Source organism: Cervus canadensis, chromosome 18 (assembly GCF_019320065.1).
Source record: "Cervus canadensis isolate Bull #8, Minnesota chromosome 18, ASM1932006v1, whole genome shotgun sequence".
Classification (NCBI taxonomy): Eukaryota; Metazoa; Chordata; class Mammalia; order Artiodactyla; family Cervidae; genus Cervus; species Cervus canadensis.
Genome location: NC_057403.1, coordinates 18,935,114 through 18,948,077, shown reverse-complemented (window position 1 = coordinate 18,948,077; position 12,964 = coordinate 18,935,114). Strand labels below are relative to the sequence as shown.

Below are 12,964 nucleotides of genomic sequence, written 5' to 3'. Positions count from 1 at the left end.
TTCCTCAGCTCCTGCAAATCGGACCCAGTGGCTCCCCCAGTGACCTCAGGACAAACTTGGAGCTTATCTCACCCCATGAGACTGTGTGGCCTGGCCCTCTGAGTAACTGAATAAATGGATGGAGGGATGGTTGCGTGAAATGCCAGGAAGAGTAGCTCATCCCCTGCTTCTCAGCCTGCTCCCGGGACACTTCCAGCCCCGTTCTCAGTTCAGTTCAGTCGGTCGTGTCTCACCCTCCTTTGAATAACGTCACCCCCTGGACTTCCAACACTTCCCAGGCCAGACCATGGCTGGGCAGGGCGGCGCTCTGCTGACCCCTGGTGGCCGCATGGAGTAACACGCCGCCTTCCCACTTCTGGGCAGTTGCTTGGAGCTGGCGAGAGCGTAGTGCATGCTCCGTGCTGGCTGCAGCTTCTGAAACAGACACTGATTAATAGACTTTGTGTCAGCCCTGGGGTCCTCTCACCTCCTGGGGCAATCTTGAGCAGACTGTGCCATCTTGTCGCTCTGACTTTCAAGATACTCGGATCTCTTCTTTCCACTTTCACTGTCCTAGCTTTGTTCTCATCCACATCACTTTTCTCTGCACTCCAGGCTGTCTTATCGATTTCTCCTCTTGACTCAAGCTTCACAGCACTGTTACTGAATCTGTTTCTTTTTGCCTTAAGAAAGGTGTTTTTTTTTTTTTTTTTTGCCGCACTGCCTGTGGCACTTTCCCAACCAGGGATTGAACCTATGCCTCCTGCATTAGAAGGGCAGAATCTTAACCACTGGACTACCAGGGAAGTCCTGTTTTTTGCTTTTTTTTTTTTTTTTACTTAAAATTTTGATCATCATGGATTTTGGGAGACTGACTTTGACTTTTTATTTCTTATTTATTTTTTTTACTTTGATTTTTTAAAACATGAATTGAAATAATTTTTTAGCTTGATCTCTGATCCCTTGTCCCTTTAGGTTTTGTATCTGAGGCAAATGCCTGACAGCTCATCCTGGTCACGTCCCCAGGGAGGTCTTCCTGACCATCCCAAATAACAGCTCTGCTCCCCCACATTGACATCCTCCTTGATATCTTATCCGTGCCGGACATTAAGGCATACATTCATTTCTTGGGCTGTTTTCTGTGTCTGTTCTACTAGGGGTATCTGATCTGGGATCTCCCAGCTTTGTCCCTGGGGGACTGGCACAGAGGAAATACTCAGGAAACGTGTGTTAAATGGGTGAATACAACTTAAAGGAGTAACAGACAGAAAAATGCTGTTGAAGAGAACGCTTTTTTCTTTGAAAGCAAAGGAGTTCATCTTGGTCTAGGGGGGAGGGGTGACTTTCCCAAGGAAGAGTCCAGGGAACTGAAATCTAAAGATTAAGGAGGGAGTTAGCAAGGAAGGGTGGACAGAGTGTCTAGAGGGAAGAGCACATGCAAAAGGCCTGCGGTAGGCAGGCCCTTGAGGAGTCAGAAGGCTGGACTGCAGGGTGCAAGGTGAGCCTCCCTGGGAGGCGAGGGAGGGCCCTCCCAGGACCTGCTGAAGAGTTGGCTTCTGACGGTGATGGGGAGCCCCAGAAGGTGTCAAGAGAGGGGTGACAGGGACAGATCTGTTTTGAAAAGCTCTTGGCTGCCACAGAGAGATGGAAGGGAGGGGGTGAGGCTGGAGGCTAGGAGACCAGGGAGGAGGTCAAGGAGGGGGCTGGTGAAATTCAATCAGGGTGGTGGCAGGAAATGAGGAGGCAGGTGGTAGGACGAGAGCCACGTGGAAGGTGAAACAGAACTTGGAGATGGGGCAGCTTGATGGGAGAAAGTAATACCCTGTGGAGGTCTCCAGGGTCTCTGGCTTGTGGGGGAGAGGGAGCGGGGATGAACAGGTTTGGAGAAAGGGATTGGGAGTCTGGCTGTGGTTACGTCACACCAGAGTCAGCAAGCAGAGCGTCACAGGAAGTGGGCAGGAATGTGGTCCTCAGAGCAGAGGTTTGTTTGCATTGGAGTTGGCTGATGCTGAAGAATCGCTGCTTTAGAACTGTGGTGTTGGAGAAGACTCGAGAGTCCCTTGGACTGCAAGGAGATCAAACTGGTCCATCCTAAAAGAGATCAGTCCTGAATATTCATTGGAAGGACTGATGCCGAAGCTGAAGCTACAATACTTTGGCCACCTGATGCGAAGAGCTGACTCATAGGAAAAGACTTTGATGCTGGGAAAGATTGAAGGCAGGAGAAGGGGATGACAGAGGATGAGATGGTTGGACGGCATCACCGACTCGATGGACATGCGTTTGAGCAAGCTCTGGAAGATGGTGAAGGACAGGGAGGCCTGGTGTGTTGCAGTCCCTGGGGTCGCAGAGTTGGACACGACTGAACGACTGAACACCACCACCACCACGTGGGAGAGGCTGGCTTATCAACAGAGACCAAGGGCAAGGCTTCCCAGGTGGCACCAGTGGTAAAGAATCTGCCTGCCAACGCAGGAGACCTGGGTTCTATCCCTTGGTTTGGAAGATATTGCAGAGGAGGAAATGGCAACCCATTCCAGTACTCTTGCCTGAAAAATCCCATGGACAGAGGCTGGCGGGCTACATACAGTCCCACGGGGTCACAGAGTCAGACACGAATGAGTACACACAAGCCTAAGCAAGGCAGGGTTGAAACTGACCGTTGAGTCCTGCAGCTGAAGTCCTGCTATATCTAAGGCACCTGCTTGATGCTGAGAGACATACGGGGAAGCCACAGTCCCTGCCCCCCAAAGCTCTCCACTTTGGGTGGATGGTGGCTGAGAGGTGTTAAATATGCAAATCCATGGCACTTGAACATGAAAAACTAGACACAAAGACAGGCTTATGATGTCAGTGCACATATTGAGTGCCAACTGTATACAGTGGAAACTTGTTTTAAAAAAGCAAATGCTGGGACCACGCTTCCACTGCAGGGGATACAGGTTCAAACCCCAGTGGGGGAGCCAAAATCTCACTTGCTGTCTGGTGTGGCCAAAAAAATAAAGAACAAACGTTGAAGACTTTCTGGGAGTCATATAAATCCCCATTGCAGGTCAGTAGTTGTTGGGTGAATCAATGGGTAAAAGGGCCTGGGAAGAATTTCTAGAGGAGGACTGGCTTTGAAGGACAGGTGAGGATGTGATGGGCAGTGCTGAGATTTGGGGGCGTGAGGAATAGAAGGCATTTCAGGCAGAGGAAACAGTGCAAACAGAGCCTTGGAAGTCGGAAGCAACCAAGTGCATTGGGAGAATGGGAATGACTCAGACAGAAGCTGGAGTCTGACTGGAGGACAGGGAGAGGAGGGTGGGCTGGGACCAGCAGGAGGGGCCCCTGGCTGGCCCGCGCTCAGGTGTCTGCTGGCTCCTGCTGACTGGCAGCGTGGGGCCGGAGTGCAGGGGCAGTTGTGATCCAGGACCGTGCCTGTCTCAGGAAGGGGAGGGGGCGAGGCATCTCACAGGGTGACTAGTCCCCACTACTGCCGTAGATAACGCAAAGCCAGGTCTTCTGGGATAACTTCTTGGTTCAAAGACTGAGGGCTGGGAGGCCATTTAAGGTGTGGGAGTGTCCATCGGAGGTCAGGGGAGCCAGAATTAGGACCTGGGCCAGAATGGAGGTGGTGGCTGAAGGTGGCATCTGGGAGGTGACCGAGAGGGCCGTGGAATAAGAAGGGGTGAGGAGGGGACAGCATGGGGCAGAGCAAGCCCAAGTGGCTGAGGCATCTCTGAGGTGCTGTCCTGAGAGGTTAACTCCCCTGGGTCACCTGGCAGTAAACCCTGGATCCCACCCCAGAGCCACCAGCGTGGCCTTGGCGCAGACGGCAGGGAAGGGCTTCAGCTGCAGACGCTGCTGTCCGGCCTGCTGGGCGCCCCGGTGGCCACAGGGCTCTGTGGGTGGTGACGACCTAGAAAAAACTGCGGGAGCAACCTGGGGCAAGAGGACCTGGGGAAGGCAGACCCCTCAGCTTGCGCTCAAGTCATGTCCGGCTCTTTATGATCCCACGGACTGGGGCCCACCAGGCTCCTCCGTTCATGGATTCTCCAGGCAAGAATACTAGAGTACGCTGCCATTCCCTTCTCCAGGGAATCTTCACGACTCAGGGAAGGCAACTTCTTTACCAATGTGCCACGAGGGAAGCCCGGATCACTCTGCTGGAAAGGAAAGGCAAGGGCTGGGGGGGCTCCCAGCAGCAGTCCTGGGGATGGAGGGAGCAGGTGCCTGCAGTTCACCTGGGCCCTGGCTCTGCTGGAGATGCCTTCTCCCCGGGGCGCTGGAGGAACCCTCTCGCCCCGTGGTCAGAGGCCCCCCCGCGCTCCTCCTGATGGGCCGAGGCTGCAGCCAGTGTCCCTACGGGGCCTGCCCGTGGGGCGTGTGCCCAGGGGCCGGGGAGGGGCCGCCTTCATCTCTCTCTCCGGTTTGGTTTTTTACAAGATTGATTTATTAACTATGATACATATCACGTAAGGCCTTTTCAGTTTTGTACACCATTCCCATTGAGACAAGTACAATACTTTGTAGCAAATACATGATTTTAAAAAACAGAACCAGATGGAGAACACCTCAGCCAGAGATGCTCAGCCTCTGTTGATGGCTGACCATGCACTAATCAGGATGGAGCCTCAAAAAACCCACGATGTGTTTAAAAAAAAAAAAAGTCTGGAAATTAAGCAAACATTCCTAACACCGACTAGAGGATGTCCTGGTTAAAGCCCCTAAAACACAAAGAAATAATTGTTATACTTTCTTTACATACAGTTCTCCACTTTTGCTGCGAAACAGAATTTTGGGCACACAGCCAGACTACTAACACATTTCAATACCATTAATGTCCCCACCCCCCACCCTCAGGAAACTCAAAATATTTGTTAATCCAACATATATAAAGATCATTTAACATGTGAAAATACAAGTACCAGAAAAATAAGCTGGCAGCAGCACTATTCCAAATTTTCAAACAAGTTTTATTCCCATACAATTCAGACTTTTTTTTTTTTAATGTACACAGGGAACATGATTCTTCTTAATGCAAACAATAATTTACGCCCTGTCTTGACTACACTGAGGTGTAACATCACTGCTGTTGGAGCTGGCCGAGGCGGGCCCTTGGGCAGGAGGCGCAGGCAGTCACCTCGGAGCCTCGAGGAGTCTGCAGCCAGCAGCCGGTGGAAAGACAGGACAGTGTTGCAGGCCCCTCCCCTCCCCAGGCCTTCTGCCGTGGGATCACCATCTGCCGTGGGATCACCATCTGCCGTGGGATCACCAGCAGATCTGACCTAGGTTTCCGGCACACACGACTCAGTCGTCCTTTCACCTAAGCATGAATGCGCGGCTTGAACCTGCCAAGCAACAGGAGGGCAAGACCTCCATCCACCATCTGTGGGAACTGGAGGCCCTGGGGGCAAGCGCCGTGGCTGTCCCCAGTGGCCAGCCCAAGTCCCTGGAGCCTCCTCCTCCTGGGAAGGCAGCCACTGACACCTGAGAGCCCCCAAGCAGTGTGGATCTCCTTGCAGGAGGGGACAGGGGAGGGCACGGGTGGAGAGGGGCTCGGATCACAAGTGCTGCAGCGAACTGGTTTGACCTCCCGGCCTGGGGGCAGGCAGCCCACCAGGGCCGCCGCCTCCACAGGAAAAACCGAGGTGAAGGGATGAGAGGAGGCGTGCTCTCCAGCCCCTTCTGGCCAGTGTGCTGCTCCGAGGTCACCCTCTGCCCACCCTGGCCAAGACACAGCCTGCTAGGAGAACCTCACCTACAGCACACATTCAGGCTGAAGGAAAACATGGGAAACAGCATTTTAGCATTCCTCCTCGAAAGGTCAAGTGTTGGGAAGAACTCAACAGAATGCAGGGACAAATGCACTGTGATACCCACATGCAACACAGCCAAGAACTGAGGGCAAACTCACAAGCCACGGCCCTAACCTTGGACCACTTCCTTTCGTGAAGCCTCCCTCCAGAGCCAGCCTAACACGTAGTCAGGGCTGTTTACTTCTGGCCTCGGGGTCTGCACCTTCGGGGATCTAAAGAACACTGGACGGGGAAGAGCTTCCAGGCGCCCTTATTTCACTGCGGGGCAGGGAACAAATCCCGTACCCCCACCGACAGGCTTTCCCATTTTGGCCGAGGCTAATTAACACACCTGCCCCTCCCTCAATTCCTAGAGTTGTGGCGCCGCTCACAAGAGAACGACCTGTGAAGGAACTTTGTAGAGCTTACCACACTAGATGAATGGGTGGGGTGGGCAGAATTCCAGTTAAGGTCAGCCTGCCCCCGCACACACCCACTCTCCTTCATGGGTCCCCCTCCAAGTGCCCATTTGGTCCAAATACCGACCACTCCCCGCCCAACTAGCACTGCTGCCAGTGGGAATGCCAACTCGGAACGACCGAGAATGTCCTCCAAGCCCAAGCCAGCCTGAGAAGCAGAAAACGAGAAGTTAAGGGTTAGCAGAGGAAACAGACAGGAACCCCTGGAACTTCTGTCCACCTGTGGCTCTTTGGGGAATGAGCCAGTCCCCTACCTCCGGTTAAAGCCCTGGCAGGATTCCGGGGGGGCAGGCCTGAGGGGCCCCTGCAGCCGCCCGGGCCGTGGGACTGGAGGTGACCCATGGAGACGGGGAAGCCTGGTCTCCGCTACTCCCACAAGGGTTAAGGGTGCACAGCACAGGTGTCCACCCCTTACTGCGCCCTTTCTTCTTCCAGAAAAGTCACCTACCACGTACAGAACTGCAGCCTCAGGGAGGGGGTGGCATGGGGAGGCAGGACAGCCAGGGGCTTGTGAAGCTCCTGGTGCCGGGCCAAGGCTGCAGGTGGCGGTGTGGCCCAGGGCGCCAACACAGAGGGGGCAGCGCAGGCTGGGCAGTGGGAGGGAAGCAGGCCTCTTCTGCTTTAGCTGACACATGGGACGGTGGCCCAGGCCACTCTTACAGCTTCCCTTCCACCCCCACCCAATACCTTGACGGGCTGCCTGGGAATAAGCGAGCATGACCTAGGAAAAGGCTGAGATTAGTCAATGGAGTAATTTGTGCACCTGCCTGGGACTCAGCATGGGGGCAGCTACGGGGCTAGAGAAGCAGGAGTCTGCCGACCTCAAGTCAAAACTAAGCAACACCCCCCTCCAGCCAAGCCCTGACTGAGAAAGCATCAGACACAGATCCGCCAGAAGAGAAGGGGTCTGGCCTCCGACATCGACGTCAGACGTGCATGTACCTTAGGTTTTCTGACTTGTGTCCTTAAGGAGGCGGTAAAACGCGCAGGGAACATGTATTTTTTCCAAGCACCTTATTTTGCTGTACAAGAACTAGAAGAGACAGTGCGACATCCAGCTTATCCAGAGGAAGAGTCGGTGAGCACAGGGCCTGGCCCGCCCTCCAACAGCCAGCGGGAAGCGTCTGGGGCCAGGGGTGGGCGAGACTGTTCTGAGGCATCTCTTACTTTGTCATGCTGCCTTGGCGGAGGCAACCCAGAGCGGCCTCGAACATACCACAGGTGCTGCTTCTTAAAGTGCAAAGAGACCCGGAGGACTGTGCGGCGGGCGGGCCTCCACCCCACGCCCCCACGCCCAGGGTACCTTGGCCAGGCTTCTCCGCTGAGGAGGCCACGGCCCAGCCACGGGATGGGGGCAGCCGTATCTGTAGCAGCCTTAGCAGGGTCGCTGTTGGGGGTGGGGCGGGGCAGAGGGTGCATGATAAAGAGGGTTCTTCCAGGGGCCAGTGGAAAGGCCAGGAAGGCCGGGGGAGGCCATGGAGGATGGTGACGGGCAGGCCCACCGCCTCGTCCTGACTGACCGCCTCTGTACCGGCAGCTCCTCTGGGCGCTGACGGCCCGGGAGCAGGAAGGCCGGCCCTGCACGGCACCGGCAACCATCACACCCTGGGAGTCCCCTGACACGGCAAAACTTCCCACGGACAGCCCCGCTGGCCCAGGAGGAAAATGATTCTACTTCAACACCAAACACACGGAACCAACCCCCACGTGCCTGCGGGCAGCTCCCGCCGCCCCGCCCCCTCCCCGCGCGCACAGGGCGGGGTGCGCCCACAGCGCCGCAGCGCGCTCCAAGGCAGAGGGGCCGGCGGCCCCCAGCTCTTCCTGCCGAGGGCTCGAACCATACACTTGGGGCAGGGGTGGAGGATCTAGTGACAGGACGTAAGTGGGACCCCAACAGGCTCTCAGGCTGCCACCCCTGAGCACCCGTCTTGCTGTCGGTCGCAAAGACAAGGGTCGCCCTCCACTTATGTGCCTCTTGGCAGAGGTGGGGAGAGCTTCATGTTGAGGTCTGTAGTTTTCTTCCTGTAGTTTTTCTTCCTTTTCAAAAATTATTGGTGGAGGGATGCCTTTCCATTTTTCTTCCAGTGTTCTTTTGTTTTAAAGGGATGGATCCCCAAAGCCTGTGAAGTGGGGCAGGGTGCATGGGGGCGGACGCTGCCCACGCTCCCTTGGTCCAGGCAGAGCTGCCCTCCCCCTGTCCTGACCTGCTGGGCCAACACCCTCAGATGGGACTGTACCTCAGAGTGGCAGAGCCGGCCTACATGTTCCCAAGGAGGCTGCGGGACAGGCCGCACCCCCCAAGGGTGGGGTGCAGACCGCAGGTGGGGAGCGCTGGGCGCAGCAGAGGGACGTGTCCTCGTGAGGGGCTGCTGGCCCTGCCCTGGGGCAGCTGGACTTCAGGATCTCCTCTTCCCGGCCAGTGCCAGGCTCTGCCCAGCAGGCGGAGGCCCCAAGGCTGGTGTGCACAGATGGCGGGGAGGGGTCCAGGGAGCAGTGAGGGTGTGGAGGGCCCGCCTGCCTCGTTCAGTCCTGAAAAGGGTCCACGTTACAGGGCAGGGCTCCCGCCATGGCCTGCGGCCAACCCCAGGTCTGCAGCACTGGGCTCAGGGCACCAGCCGGCCCAGCCTGCGCCTTCTGTTGGCAGCTGCTAGCGCTGCGGGCTGGGGAAGGCATGAGGAGAGGGGACCCTCCCTGCCCTGCCCCAGCAGGCCTGGTTCTGTTCAAGGCCCAGTGCCACCCCGTCAAGAGAGATGACCTTGTCTCCTTCAGCCCGAGGCCTCGGGGGCTCACAGCGTGTGTTCGGCTTGAAGTTGGGAGGGGAGCAGCGGCTGCATTGGGGACTGGGGGGTGGGCGGAGGTGACTGGGGCGGCGACGGCTGACTTGTGACGGGCGTGGAGGTGAGGAAGGGCACGGTGGAGGCCAGGGCAGAGGGGGAGCTGGGCGCGGCACCAGGGGGCTCGCTGATGGGCCGGTTGTGGAAGAAGAAGGGGCACTGCTGGATGAAGAGCTCGATGATTGTCTGGTAGGTGCGCGTGGCTGTGAGGGCGTCCATGGTGCTGAAGTCCGGCCTCATCAAGGTGGGCCAGAAGCAGATGGACAGGTTCTCACTGGTCATGAGGTTCACCTTGTTGTTGTGGCTGACTCTGTGGGCGACACCAGACTCGAGGTCAGAGCTCTGGCCACCTGTGCTCACGGTCACCACCTCCCCAGCTGCTCTCCTGCCCCCACCCCGTCCCGCAAGCTGAGAATTGCAGAGGCCCCAGGTCTGGGAGTCAAGGCCCGAGCTCCCCTGGCCCCGTCCTCTGAGGCCCCCGAAGTGGGGGACACTGCCCTGGCTGAGCAGAAAGGCAGCGTGTCTGTCCTACACCAGGGTTCACATATCACCACTCTGACGAGAGAGGAACAGGTCTGGCTGGAAAACAACCCTACTCTGGGAGAAAAGGCAGGAACGGACCGCGGCTCCCTGCACGTGCTTCCCTGGCTCCTGTTCGCTGTTTCCCACAGGACACCTGTCTGGGCCCAGCGTGTGGTCATGCCCGTCAAGGGGCACGGGTCCTGGAGAGCGCGCTGCGGGCTGTGCGGGTCTCTCAGACAGAAGCAGGACAGAGCCTGAGGAGGAGGAGGGGCCAGCACCCGACAAGCGGAGGACAGAGCCCCGCTCCGCTTCCTCCTGCAGCCACTGGCCCTGACTGGAGGGTTTCCAAGGAGGGGAAGACAAACAGCAAGCCCTGCAACGTACTTGTTCAGGTGAGAGATGACATATTTGAAGACTTCATGGTTCTCTTTTGGAAACTTCTTGAGTACCTCCTTCAGGGCGTGTAACTTCTGCTCCCGGTCATTGATTTCTGAGGAAAGAGAAAACCAAGACCACGGCTGGTGGGCCTGGGGCTCAGATTAGCTACTGGTCCTGGGCAGCGGGGAAGAGGCCATGCACTGTGCCTGCTCTGAGGGCAGCCCAACCCCATCCTCTCCCCACAAGCTGTGCCCAGGGCGGGCCCACCTGGCAGTGGCGTGGGGCCAGGCCCGGGCCCACCTCCACATCCCCGGCCCCTGCTCCTGAAGGTGGGCACTGTACGCCCAGGGCCGGGCCCACCTCCGCATCCCCGGCCCCTGCTCCTGAAGGGGGGCACTGTATGCCCAGGGCTTCCTGGCCCCCATGATCCAGAGACTTTTCCATGAAGGGCACCATTCTTTGCTCATCCGGTTGCCCCTGGAGACGGGCATCCCAATGCAGAGCGCCTGCTGCTTCCTGAGCAGACGGGTGAGCACCGCCGCCTATCCGCGCCAACAGTCTTGGGAGGGAGGGAGTCCCGAGACCGGGGCTCTGTCCTTTCCCTAGAGTCAGAGACCCTCCACGCATCTGCCCTTTGGAAGAGCTGATGGAAACGGTGAGGAATTCTTACAGAGTTCATCAAAAGGACTACGTGTCCCTTTCCCCCACTGCCGCTCATAGCTTGCCCATCGTGGAATCCTAGTGTCCTGAGACGGAAAAGTTAGCCCAAATGAAACGCTTCATTCAAGCCAGGCCTGCTTCAGCGAGTCCTCACGATCCTAGGAGGCTGAGGCTCTTACCACCTCAGTTCCGGGATAAGGAATCTGACGCTCAGAGAGGTGGCAGCAATCAGCCTTTTGGTCTGGGAATCAGACCCTGCCCAAATGGCTGCAGAGTCTGGGTGGGGACTACCGTGCTTCCCAGGGTCCTGGCACCCCCTTCCTGAGTGGACCTGGCCTGCCCTGGAGGCGAGAGTCGGTCTGGGCTAGCAAGACGAGAATGGTCTGGGGCTGACCTGGTTGCGATCTGAGTGCGGCCACTTGTCAGAGCTGAGGCCCATCTCTAGGCCCCCAGGGCTCGTGAAGCTCACAGGAGGACCCCGTGAAGAGACAGAGCAGGTGGGTGGGGGGACAAGGCGTTCATTAAAAATACAGTGGTGCCTAACTGCTTTGCGGCACAGGCTCCTGTGGGTGGATGAACGCTCCGGATCCTCTACCACAGATAAACCATGTACAGGTCTGCCTACATCCCTGGAGCTTCCCAGACTCTCCAAACCCATGTGTTCTTTAGGAAACCTGTGGCCTCCTAGTTAAGGACTCCTGTACAAAATGACATGCCCCAGAGGCTCACTGTCTAGGCAGGTGGGTATGAGGAGCCTCCAGCTAGACTAGGAAAGACAGACGGAACATCAACGGTGGCGGGAGCAGTGGGAGGAAGGGTCATGCGGTCTGGATCCTGTCTGTAACACCACCAGCTGTGAGATGTCGGGGACGTGACTCTGAGCAGCCGTCTTCTCGTCTGTAAGAGGCTCAGGACAGCGCCTCCTTCACTTGGCGACACCACAGTCTGACATGCAGTGCTCACAGCCAGACACACACTCAGCACCTGGGAGCAAGGCTGAGACTCGGAACCAGTGAAGAGGAGGCTGCAAAGACGGCCAGGACGGAGCTACTGAGAGCAGGAAACCGGCAAATGTTTAGACTTGAGAGCGTGGCTTGATAAAAACAGTGTTTTAGTAACCTAAAACCCACAGGAACTAATTATGTGCTGCCATTATCAGCTTCGTTTCTCTGAACCCAAATTTATTTTAAGGGCTCAACGTCAAGGGCACACTTTTTTTTGTCTGGCCTTGAGTTTCAAAATCCTTCACTGTTAAGTTTCAATAAAAAGCAAAGCAGTGAACTGCTCAGGGTGAGAGCGGGGCTGGGAGGATAACAACTGTCCCGGAGAACATGAGAAGCATGCGCATGGCGCGGAGTCTCACTTAATAAACCAACTGTGCCCTCTTCCAGATGCGAGCTTGGCATGGGCCTCTCCTAGGTGCCTGCATGACAAAAACACAGCTGTGTTTGTTTTAATCAAGCACTTGAGCAGCAGCACCTTCATGTAAGAGCCCGGCCTCACCCGTCCTTCCTGCTGGAAGCAGGAAACGGGGCCAATAATGTCACTGCCTGCCCGGGATGTCCCTCTCCTTCCTATCCACTGGGCAACAGGACGGCTGCCCCTTCTCTCTCTTCCTCGAAGGGGTGGGGGAAGTGGAGATTACAGCGCCTGCTTGAATGGAAATTCGAGGACCACCCTCAGGCATGCCAGCCTCCCTTCGCCTCCTGGCGCAGTGCCTCAGCAAGGTGCCTGAGCAGGACCCAGATGGCCGCGCGCCCTGGGAGTGTGGAGACAAACCGTCTCACTCTCCCTGCTGGCCGCGCGGGCAGGTGCTCTGAGAGCCGGGGAGCACCGAGACCCTGGCAGGAGGCAGGCAGGACAGCAAGGGGAGCAACGGGAGGCCTCCCAGCGCAGGGCCGGACCCCGTGTCTGCCCCGCGGAACACGGCCACCTCGAGGACAGCCTTCTGCCCTGTCCTGACTTGACTTCCGGCGTGCAAGCAAAGCCCCGCAGTGCTGGGGACCCGCTGTGGGCTCCACCGGGCAGTCTTTTCACGGCAGTCCCAACACCAGTGGTGTGCCGCCCAAGGGCTGGAATGTCGGTGGGGCAATGTTCCATGGGTGCTCTCTGGGAAACCCCCACCCAAGGGGAGGTGGCGCCGGTGTGTCCCACACGCCGCCTGAGAAAGCCCACCCAAGAGGTAACAGCCAGGCCACGGGGCTGGTGAGGGGGAAGGGGGGCACCCAGTTCCATCTCCAAGTTCAGCACCCCTGCTCTGATCACCTGCCTGCCGCCAGGCTCTGAGCCCCTGCCAACTTCAACAATCCTCTTCGAAAGGGGTGAGGCGCTC

General features: G+C 57.3%; 1 protein-coding gene across 2 annotated transcripts in view; it reads right to left on the bottom strand.

The window, feature by feature from the left end:
- Positions 1–4,916: 4,916 nt before the first annotated feature.
- ARHGAP35 (Rho GTPase activating protein 35) overlaps positions 4,917–12,964 on the bottom strand; it is a 114,198-nt gene continuing 106,150 nt past the window's right edge. For both annotated transcript variants that reach the window (XM_043437944.1, XM_043437943.1), the window contains 2 exons: positions 9,979–10,084; positions 4,917–9,382 (listed from right to left, as the gene is read on the bottom strand). In XM_043437944.1, coding sequence (XP_043293879.1) covers positions 9,025–9,382; positions 9,979–10,084 — 464 coding nt within the window. In that variant the 3' untranslated portion in view covers positions 4,917–9,024. The remainder of the gene's footprint in view (positions 9,383–9,978; positions 10,085–12,964) is intronic.